At 36.3% G+C, this 12,631-nt stretch overlaps 1 protein-coding gene across 3 annotated transcripts in view; it reads right to left on the reverse strand.

The window, feature by feature from the left end:
* Positions 1-12,631, reverse strand: part of PKHD1 (PKHD1 ciliary IPT domain containing fibrocystin/polyductin) — a 1,008,258-nt gene that overhangs the window by 275,346 nt on the left and 720,281 nt on the right. For all 3 annotated transcript variants that reach the window (XM_073674041.1, XM_073674039.1, XM_073674040.1), the window contains one exon: positions 8,017-8,171. In XM_073674041.1, the coding sequence (XP_073530142.1) occupies positions 8,017-8,171 (155 nt within the window). The remainder of the gene's footprint in view (positions 1-8,016; positions 8,172-12,631) is intronic.

The raw sequence follows: 12,631 nt of genomic DNA on the forward strand, positions 1-12,631 counted from the left end.
GTATGTTTTGATTTGCTTAAAAAAACGTAGTAAAAAATGCAGCAAAAATGCAACGTGTGAACATAGCCTTATTGTGTAAAGTCGATAACTGAAGAGGTCCGCCTTGCAGATGGCTGTTTTTGCTTTGGGGAATATGCAGCCAGCCAGGCATTTTACCACTGCAGGAGATTTGTTGCATTATATGGTGGTTTTACAGATAAATGGCCCTACATGGAAGACTTAAGTGCACCATGAGAGATGAGAGTCACTCACACAACCCGACTCACCATTTTGGCCCCTAAGGAAGTAGGGTCCTAAACCCTAAAGGCGCATATTGACAGGAGTTGTTCAATGAAGACCCATTCCTGACAGTTATCACATCATGACTTTCAGGCTACTGTGCCCATATGTCAACAGCAATGGGGCAACAGTTGTAATAAAACCCAGGTGCAGCCTCACTCTAACAACAGAAACCGGAGAAATCTATTGTGTCCCCCATTTCACCCTTTGAGTTCCATGGTAAAATCTGATGGAAGTACTTAAAGAGCAATTGAGGAAGTTGAGACCCTTTAACACAATCGGACAATCAGAACTAGGGTCCATAACTTTTGTGAGCAGACAGTTCCTTGGTATTCCTTCCCTGTGTATCAGATCAGAGACTAATATACTGCCATACAGATATATGAAAGTACATTGGAGCTATGTAAAAAATGTAAATGAAAAAATGACACCAAGATGAAGTCCAACTAGTCCCGCAAAGAACAGTTTCTTCTTCAGAAAAGCTATGACCTCCGGAATGCAAAGAGGAAAAATAATAAAAAATAATCATACAAGGAAAGTAAAGTAAAATGAATTCACCTGTAGACAGAGTGCCCATCTAGTGCCCCCTTAGGTTGGTTGGCATTCCTATATTTACTACTCTACACCGTGTCACCTAAAAAGGTCTAAGAAGACAAACAGATAATGATTAGAAAGGAGAAAGACTCCCTAATATCCGGTATTATCACAGTCAGCGCCGACTCACTCAAGAGTGAAATAGGAAGCATTGATTTTACCGGTTTTAATCCAGCTGAAGCGGCCGCTTTTAATCCTTATAATCTCCGCCACTAGATTTATTCCAAGCTGGTAAAGCTGCCGAGACTCGGCTCACAGAGCGTCCTGTGAAATTATCTATCCTGTAGCTGGTGACACTCAAGCTAAATTCAAAGACAAACTTCTATTCTTCTTCCGAGTTAAAGTGAAATAGTAAATTTCTGGTTGTATAAAAAAATGAAAAACTAAGATTCGTAACAATTTATGTCAGGTCTCGTGCTGCTTTCAATGTGATTGTAATAACTGCACCTGATACTTATCTACTTCTGTTTGTTTTGTTGCAAAGTTTAATAAAAGTAGGACTTGGGAAAAAAAAAAATAAAAATGGGAACATTCTGAAATACATATTTGCATCCTTTCTACAGATATAGTTGGCAATGGCATCACCTTCAAAGTACTTTATATATCATTAGATATAAAAATGTACCAGATCTTCTTGTCTGGTGTCGATGCCATGGACCTCCCGGTGCTCATCTCATATCACATCTGATGGACCCGGTGGGCACACACAGGGCTTGCCTAGTAGATAGCTTATTGCTCAAACTGTTTAAGACACACATTTATGGTCTCAGAAATTAGGTTATTTGGTGTCCAGCAAATGATTTCAAGATTTAGGTGTCTTCAACAATCTTACTGTTTTTGCAAATGTCTTTAAACTGTTAGGTGATCTGCCATTGATCTTGCCCATAAGTCTTTCGTGATGTTCCTGTACTTTGTGTTGTCTATGTATTCTTAGTGATGCTACTGTTTCTGGTTTTGTCCATGTGTCCTCAGTATCTTTTTATTTTTGTTCTTATTCTTGTATTCCAAGTGATCTTCCTTTTATTGACCATGTCCATAGTGTTCCAGTTCTTGGCATTTTATATGTATCCTTGATATCCTTGATGCTCCTGTTTTTCGTCTTGTCCATTTGTCCACAGTAAATTTTCAGTCTTGGCCTTATGTCTCCAGTGGTGTTCCTGTTATTGACTTTGTCCATGAATCCCCTGGGATGTTCCTGCTCTTTGCATTTTCTAAGTGTCCCTGGTGGTACTTGTGTTCTCTGTTCTTAGTCTTGTCCATGTGCCAACAGGAATTATTTATTCTTAGCCTTGTCCTTGTGTTTCAAGTGATGCTCCTGTTCTTGGTCTGGTCCATGTGTCCACAATTAGTTTTTAGTCTTGTCCTTGTGTCCCCAGTAATGTTACTGTTATTAACTTTGTCCATGAATTCTCTGGCATGTTCCTATTCTTGGAGTTGTCTATTCGTCCCATGATGCTACTGTTCTTAGTCTTGCCTATGTGTCCACAGTAACTTTTTTGTTCTGACCCTTGTTCTTGTATTCTTGTTATTGTACCCCAAATAATTATTTTGTTCTTCATCTCATCCATCTATTTCCAGTGATTAGAGAAATATTTAGAAATTTTAATTTGCCAGGTTCAATGAATTTGTAAAAGCAATTAGATTTGTCGGAATTGCTACAATTATTATTATTTTTTTATAGCAAACAGCAGCCAGAGGAGAAATTAATTAAAAAGGGACAACCCCGTTAAAACCCATCCGAAAAGTGATAGTGTTAGGAAGAGCTCCTTAGAGTAAGACAGTATGTCCCAATACTTTTCCATGATTTGTCAAACTGTAGATACTCCATCGAAAGTACCAATGATTTTTAAGACACCTGCGTCCTCACTTCTACTAGTAGTAGAAGAAGATAACAGTATCTGTCTATCGCAACTCAGTGCCTCTTTACTGGATGTCTTAAGGTTCCCAGCTGAGTACCCCCATTTACGAAACCTAATACTTATGCCTCATGCGGAGATACTGTCCCTTCAGTATAACCTTCATCTGAGGTCTTGGGTGACAGTTCTCCCACTTGAAATAAGACTTCTGGTCACTGTGGGTTTTCTTATAACCTGAGTTTCCATCAGGCCAAATATATTTTTTATTATTTCAACCAGGGCTGGGGAGTCGGAGTCGTGGAGTCGGAGTCGGAGCCCATTTTGGTGGAGTCGGAGTCAGAGTCGGTATGAAATGTACCAACTCCGACTCCTAAAATATATAATAAATTGGGAAAAGTAGTTCAATGCAGTTTGTGGGGAATATTTTTTCATAAGAATTTGGGAAAGTTATAAAATGTCCTATTCCTGATCTAAGTGTCTAGACTTTTAGCTGAGATGAATCTGTGCTACAGTAAATTTATCACTTAAACATGAGCCATGTATGAGGGAGTCGGATTCGTGGAGTCGGAGTTGGAGTCGGTGTCATGGAAATTGAGGAGTCAGAGTTGGAGGTTTGGCTTACCGACTCCACAGCCCTGATTTCAACATCAAGAAAGGGAATAGAGTGCTCTTGTATCTCACAGATACATTTTAGGTTAATTTGATGATCATTCAATTGCGTAACAAAATCTAAAAGTTATGTGAATTTTGGGGAGAACATAGAAGGTGGCTATGGAAGAGTATCTGGACGACAGAAAAGCCTTATCGATTATTTTATAGGATCTAGCTCATTTCACAATAGCCTCCAATTCACTCTTAAATGAGTAGGGTCAGAACAAAAAATCTTGCTGCAAGTACTGTCTTTAAAACTAAGACACATATCACGATAGGAATGTTGCCACCTTTGTTAGATGGTTCAAAAATTATATCATTTTTCTCTAAACTTCAGAAAGTCCTCAATTCTGCTCCTGTCAAGTTAGTGACTTTAGGGTTTTTTAAGTCAATTGTTTCTTCACAATATCTACAAAGGTATACAGTGCTGGCCAAAAGTATTGGCACCCCTGCAATTCTGTCAGATAATACTCAATTTCTTCCTGAAAATGATTGCAAATTCTTTGGTCTTATTATCTTCATTTAATTTGCTTGCAAGGAAAAAACACAAAAGAGAATGAAGCAAAAATCAAATCATTGATCATTTCACACAAAGCTCCAAAAATGGGCCAGACAAAAGTATTGGCACCCTCAGCCTAATACTTGGTTGCACAACCTTTAGCCAAAATAACTGCGAACAACCGCTTCCGGTAACCATCAATGAGTTTCATACAATGCTCTGCTGGAATTGTAGACCATTCTTCTTTGGCAAGCTGCTCCAGGTCCCTGATATTTGAAGGGTGCCTTCTCTTCTTTGAGATCTCTCCACAGGTGTTCTATGGGATTCAGGTCTGGACTCATTGGTGGCCACCTTAGAAGTCTCCAGTGCTTTCTCTCAAACCATTTTATAGTGCTTTTGGAAGTGTGTTTTGGGTCATTGTCCTGCTGGAAGACCCATGACCTCTGAGGGAGACCCAGCTTTCTCACACTGGGCCCTACATTATGCTGCAAAATTTGTTGGTAGTCTTCAGACTTCATAATCCCATGCACACGGTCAAGCAGTCCAGTGCCAGAGGCAGCAAAGCAACCCCAAAACATCAGGGAACCTCCGCCATGTTTGACTGTAGGGACCGTGTTCTTTTCTTTGAAGGCCTCTTTTTTTTTCCTGTACACTCTATGTTGATGCTTTTTCCCAAAAAGTTCTACTTTTGTCTCATCTGACCAGAGAATATTCTTCCAAAACGTTTTAGGCTTTCTCAGGTAAGTTTTGGCAAACTCCAGCCTGGCTTTTTTATGTCTCGGGGTAAGAAGTGGGGTCTTCCTGGGTATCCTACCATATAGTCCCTTTTCATTCAGACGCCAACGGATAGTACGGGTTGACACTGTTGTACCCTCGGACTGCAGGGCAGCTTGAACTTGTTTGGATGTTAGTCGATGTTCTTTATCCACCATCGGCACAATCTTGCGTTGAAATCTCTCGTCAATTTTTCTTTTCCGTCCACATCTAGGGAGGTTAGCCACAGTGCCATGGGCTTTAAACTTCTTGATGACACTGCGCACGGAAGACACAGGAACATTCAGGTCTTTGAAGATGGACTTGTAGCCTTGAGATTGCTCATGCTTCCTCACAATTTGGTTTCTCAAGTCCTCAGACAGTTCTTTGGTCTTCTTTCTTTTCTCCATGCTCAATGTGGTACACACAAGGACACAGGACAGAGGTTGAGTCAACTTTAATCCATGTTAACTGGCTGCAAGTGTGATTTAGTTATTGCCAACACCTGTTAGGTGCCACAGGTAAGTTACAGGTGCTGTTAATTACACGAATTAGAGAAGCATCACATGATTTTTCAAACAGTGCCAATACTTTTGTCCACCCCCTTTTTTAGGTTTGGTGTGGAATTATATCCAATTTGGCTTTAGGACAATTCTTTTTGTGTTTTTTCATTGAAGACAAATTAAATGAAGATAATAATACCAAAGAATTTGTGATTGCAATCATTTTCAGGAAGAAACTGAGTATTATCTGACAGAATTGCAGGGGTGCCAATACTTTTGGCCAGCACTGTATAGACAAGAATGATCTGATGTGGGTGCTGGTTTAGTAAAAGGACCCTCCCCTTTTGTTGGTTGGGTCATTTTGATTGAGCAAGGTCTGTAAAACCTTCATGGGCTAAAGATCAGACATCTTGACCTCCAAGTTATAATTGTCACACGTGTCCTTGGAATGAAAATAATAGCCCCCCCCCCCCTCTAAGCTTGCATATCTATCATCTCTACTATCACTCCCTCACCTATTAACTGAATCGCATTATTCGCTGACTACTATGTTCCTTTCTTCATTGGGGTAATTATACATATTACGGTCTAGAGTATTTTGTCCAATTTTTAGGACTTTTCCTTCCTATCGCTATTTGTGAACTGTGATGTGCTCTCAATTTTCTAAATCACTCTAAAATGGCTCCTGAATTCCCGGCTTAGGCTTTTATAGAGGCTATGATAGTCCCTCCTAAACCAAGTAATGCAAGGGTATGGGAAAACCAAAAAGGTAGTGCATGAGGTCACATCCCCCTTCTATGACTGATGTAATCTTCTGTAATGTGTAAAATGGCAGCGGGCATTTTTTTAGTGATTTGGATAAATCAAATCCAAATTGAATCTACCAGTGATATTTCTCGTTGATAGCGTCCATGTGTCTCTCTCAGTGCCTTTGTTCATTGTTCTTGCCCATATCTCTCAAGTCATACTTCTCTTTTTGATATTGATATGTGTCCACAGCAGAAATTTATCACAATATTTGTGTTTTTATTTGAACACCGCTTTTTTTTCCACAATGGGATCAAGATCTGGGGAACTTTCTGGCCATGGACTCAAAATTTCAATGTTTTGTTCACAGAATGAATTAGTTACCACTTTTGCATTGTGACATGGTCTCCATCATGCTGGAAAAAGCATCATCACCGCATTGCCCCTGGATAGCTCAGAGAGGTTGCTCTTGGAAGAATCATAGAATGTTAGAGTTGGAAGGGACCTCCTGGGTCATCTGGTCCTACCACCTGCTCAAAGCAGGATTCATTAAATCATCTCAGACAGATGCCTGTCCAGCCTCTGTTTGAAGACGTCCATTGAAGGAGAACTCACCACCTCTCGTGGCAGCCTGTTCCACTCATTGATCACCCTAACTGTCAAAAAGTTTTTTCTAATATCTAATCTGTGCCTCCTCCCATTCAGTTTCATCCCATTGCTTCTAGTCTTTCCTTGTGCAAATGAGAATAAAGATGATCCTTGTACAATGTGACAGCCCTTGAGATATTTGTAGACAGCTATTAAGTCTCCTCTCAGTCCTCTTTTTTGCAAGCTAAACATTCCCAAATCCTGTAACCGTTCCTCATAGGACATGGTTTCCAGACCGGTCACCACTCTGGTCTCTCTTCTCTGAACTTGCTCTAGTTTGTCGATGTCTTTTTTAAAATGAGCCCAAAACTGGATGCAGTATTCCAGATGAGGTGTGACCAAAGAGGAGTAAAGTGCGATAATGACTTCACGTGATCTAGACTGTATGCTTCTGTTAATACATCCCAGAACTGTATGCGCCTTTTTGCTGCTGCATCACACTGTTGACTCATGTTCAGTCTATGATCTATTAGTATACCTAAGTCTTTTTCACATGTGCTGTTGCTTAGCTCAGGTTTAGATCAAATTCTTTATTCATGGCAGTTTTCTTAGCCAAAAAAAGTGAATGTGCCCCCTTCATGGATGAGAAGCCCCCACATATGAATGATCTTTGGAAGCTTTACTGTTTGCAGACACAGAACTCATGGCAGCTCTCACCATTTCTTCTCTGGACAATCATTCTTACGGATGTCCGAAACAGTCTGAAGGGCTACATCAGAGAAAATAACTTTGCAGGAAACACTGGAATTGGACAGAAGAGGACTGGTGTAATGTTATTTTCTTTGATGTCTCCTTCACTCTTTTTGGGACATCCAGAAGAATGATTGTCCAGAGATGAAAAGGTGAGCGCAGTCATGACTCCATGAGTCCCGTATCCTGTCAACAGTAAAGTCTCAGACTTTTTTGGGCTTAGAACATATTACTCTCTTGTATTTCAGGTTCTTTGAGGACATTGACTCAAATCCTTTTCCATCAATGCCTCATAGCAGCTCACACTGTAATTCTGCATCTCTGGAAAAATATGTGTCATTTCGTTATAACAGAATGGTTTCTGAAGATGAATAAAAAGACAGTAGGACAGAGGCACACATATGGACGGTGTTAATGCTTTCTATTAAGTATTTTATTCAACCACAGAGCTGAATTCACAGCTACACTTCTCAGTACTGTTGTATATTGTCCTCGATGCTGCTGCTTCTGAATATTGGCTAAATAGAGACTGGGGAGAAGAAATCTCTCAGTTCTGTGTGTGCTTTGTATGTGAAACATTACAACAGCTTCTTTCTACCCACTAGCTCAGAGACAATTGAAAATCAGACACAGAGCTGGCAGATGGGAAACCTACAGGATTCATAACATCTCTTCATTTTAGATACAAATTAAAAAAGATCTCAGGACAAATCTTACTAGACTAATACAGTTTTATTATATATGGTGGTCGTAAAAATGTTGGTATACAGAAAAAAACAACCTCGCTTACTCTTACCAGAATGCCAGTAGTTTAGTTTGCCCCAGATTCGTACAATAGGTCCATAAATATCTCTTAGGTAGACAAGTTCGGCTTGATGAGCTTCATAAGATGATGAACTTATAACAATTTTATCTCCTGGGCTCCAGTCTACAGTGTTATTTAGAGCGATCCTATTAATAAACATATATGTCAACATTCAGAACAGTAAAAATTATATAATGAAAGTGGAAACGTTAAGAAATTATTAGACATTAAACTAAATAATGAAATACTTTTAGAACATTGATATTGACTTATTTTATGGTAATGTAGTAAATAGTATTACATAGCAAAATATAATATGTGACAGCGAATCTGAAAAAGTGTGTTATACCCAAATAATTTAGAGTTTACATAGTGAAGATGTTCAAAATAATATTTATAATCTTAAAGTAATACACCATAGAAACAATAATATAATTTGTACAATACTGCCCTTTATGTATTAAAATATAACTCACATAACACTGTTCCCTATGTATAAGTATATAACTACTATAATACTGCCCCTATGTACAAGAATATAACTATTATAATACTGCTCCTATACACAAAAATATAACTACTGTAATACTGCCCCTATGCACAAGAATATAACTATTATAATACTGCTCCTATGTACAAGAATATAACTATTTTAATACCGATCCTATGTACAAGAATATAACTACTATAATACTGCTCCTATGTACAAGAATATAACAACTATAATACTGCTCCTATGTACAAGAATATAACTGCTATAATACTGCTCCTATGTACAAGAATATAACTGCTATAATACTGTCCCCTATGTACAAGAATATAACTGCTATAATACCGATCCTATGTACAAGAATATAACTACTATAATACTGCTCCTATGTACAAGAATATAACTACTATAATACTGCTCCTATGTACAAGAACAAAACTACTATAATAATACTCCTATGTACAAGAATATAACTACTATAATACTGACCCCTATGTACAAGAATATAACTACTATAATACTGCTCCTATGTACAAGAATATAACTGCTATAATACTGTCCCCTATGTACAAAAATACAACTACTATAATACTGCTCCCATGTACAGGAATATAACTACTATAATACTGCCCCTATGTACAAGAATATAACTACAATAATACAGCGCCTATATACAAGAATATAACTACTATAATACTGCTCCTATGAACAAGAATAAAACTACTATAATACTGCCACTATGAACAAGAATATAACTACTATAATACTGTCCCTATGTACAAGAATATAACTACTATAGCACTGCTCCTATGTACAAAAATATAACTACTATAATACTGCCCCTATATACAAGAATATAACTACTGTAATACTGCCCCTATGTACAAGAATATAACTACTATAATACTGCCCCTATATACAAGAATATAACCACTATAATACTGCCCCTATGAACAAGAATATAACTACTATAATACTGCTCCTATGTACAAAAATATAACTACTATAATACTGCCCCTATGTGAAAGAATATAACTACTGTAATACTGCCCCTATGAACAAGAATATAATTACTATAATACTGCCCCTATATACAAGAATATAACCACTATAATACTGCCCCTATGAACAAGAATATTACTACTATAATACTGCCCCTATGAACAAGAATATAACTACTATAATTCTGCCCCTATGAAGAAGAATATAACTACTATAATACTGCCCCTATGAACAAGAATATAACTACTGTAGTACTGCCCCTATATACAAGAATATAACCACTATAATACTGCCCCTATATACAAGAATATAAATACTATAATACTGCCCCTATGAACAAGAATATAACTACTGTAATACTGCCGCTATATACAAGAATAAAACTAGTATAATACTGCTCCTATGTACAAGAATATAACTACTATAATAATACTCCTATGTACAAGAATATAACTACTATAATACTGCTCCTACGTACATGAATATAGATACCATAATAATGCTCCTACGAACAAGAATATAACTACTATAATACTGCCCCTATGTACAAGAATATAACTACTAAAATATTGCCCCTATGAACAAGAATATAACTACTATAATACTGCCCCTATGTACAAGAATATAACTACTAAAATATTGCCCCTATGTACAAGAATATAACAACTGTAATACTGCCCCCTATGTATAAGAATATAACTACTATAATACTGCCCCCTATGGACAAGAATATAACTACTATAATACTGCCTCTATGAACAAGAATATAACTACTGTAATAATGCCCCTATATACAAGAATTTTACCTCTATAATACTGCCCCTATGAACAAGAATATAACTACTATACTACTGCCACTATGAACAAGAATATAACTACTGTAATACTGCCCCTATGAACAAGAATATAACTACTGTAATACTGCCCCTATGTACAAGAATATAACTACTGTAATACTGCCCCTATATACAAGTATATAACTAGTATAATTCTGCTCCTATGTACAAGAATATAACAATTATAATAATATTCCTATGTACAAGAATATAACTACTATAATACTGCTCCTATGTACAATAATATAACTAATATAATACTGCCCCCTATGTATAAGAATATAACTACTATATTACTGCACCTAAGTACAAGAATATAACTACTTTAATACTGCCCCTATGAACAAGAATATAACTACGGTAACACTGTCCCCTATGTACAAGAATATAACTAATAAAATACTGCTCCTATGTACAAGAATATAACTACTATAATACTGCTCCAATGGACAAGAATATAACTACTATAATACTGCTCCTATGTACAAGAATATAACTACTATAATACTGCCCCTATGAACAAGAATATAACTACTATAATACTGCCACTATGAACAAGAATATAACTACTGTAATACTGCCCCTATGAACAAGAATATAACTACTATAATACTGCCCCTGTGAACAAGAATATAACTACAATAATACTGCCACTATGAACAAGAATATAACTACTGTAATACTGCCCTTATGAACACGAATATAACTACTGTAATACTGCCCCTATGTACAAGAATATAACTACTATAATTCTACCCCTATGAACAAGAATATAACTACTATAATACTACCCCTATGAACAAGAATATAACTACTATAACACTGCACCTATGTACAAGAATATAACTACTAAAATACTGCCCCTATGTACAAGAATATAACAACTGTAATACTGCCCCTATGAACAAGAATATAACTACTATAATACTGCCTCTATGAACAAGAATATAACTACTGTAATAATGCCCCTATATACAAGAATTTTACTACTATAATACTGCCCATATGAACAAGAATATAACTACTATACTACTGCCACTATGAACAAGAATTTAACTACTATAATTCTGCCCCTATGAAGAAGAATATAACTACTATAATACTGCCTCTAAGAACAAGAATATAACTACTGTAATACTGCCCCTATATACAAGAATATAATCACTAGAATACTGCCCCTATATACAAGAATATAACTAGTATAATACTGCTCCTATGTACAAGAATATAACTACTATAATACTACTCCTATGTACAAGAATATAACTGCTATAATACTGCTCCTATGTACATGAATATAGCTACTATAATACTGCTCCTATGAACAAGAATATAACTACTATAATACTAACCCTGTGAACAAGAATATAACTACTATAATACTGCCCCTATGTACAAGAATATAACTACTATAATACTGCCCCTATGTACAAGAATATAACAACTGTAATACTGCTCCTATGAACAAGAATATAACTACTATAATACTGCCCCTATGAAAAAGAATATAACTACTGTAATACTGCCCCTATATACAAGAATATAACTACTATAATAGTGCCCCTATGAACAAGAATATAACTACTATAATACTGCCCCTATGAACAAGAATATAACTACTATAATACTGCCACTATGAAAAAGAATATAACTACTGTAATACTGACCCTATGAACAAGAATATAACTACTGTAATACTGCCCCTATGTACAAGAATATAACTACTATAATACCGCCCCCATGAACAAGAATATAACTACTATAATTCTGCCCCTATGAACAAGAATATAACTACTAAAATACTGCCCATATGAACAAAAATATAACTACTGTAACACTGCCCCTATATACAAGAATATAACTACTATAATACTGCCCCTATGAACAAGAATATAACTACTGTAATCCTGCCCCTATATACAAAAATATAACTACTATAATACTGCCCCTATGTACAAGAATATAACTACTGTAATACTGTCCCTATATACAAGAATTCAACTAGTATAATAATGCTCCTATGTACAAGAATATAACTACTATAATACTGCCCCTATGAACAAGAATACAACTACTATAACACTGCCTCTATATACAAGAATATAACTACTATAATACTGCCCCTATAAACAAGAATATAACTACTGTAATACTGCCCCTATATACAAAAATATAACTACTATAATACTGCCCCTATGTACAAGAATATAACTACTATAATACTACTCCTATGTACAAGAATATAACTACTATAATACTGCCCCTATGTACAAGAATA

The sequence above is a fragment of the Phyllobates terribilis genome, unplaced genomic scaffold (genome assembly GCF_046119375.1).
Source record: "Phyllobates terribilis strain yellow unplaced genomic scaffold, ASM4611937v1 Scaffold_3__8_contigs__length_932513732, whole genome shotgun sequence".
NCBI classification, from domain to species: Eukaryota; Metazoa; Chordata; class Amphibia; order Anura; family Dendrobatidae; genus Phyllobates; species Phyllobates terribilis.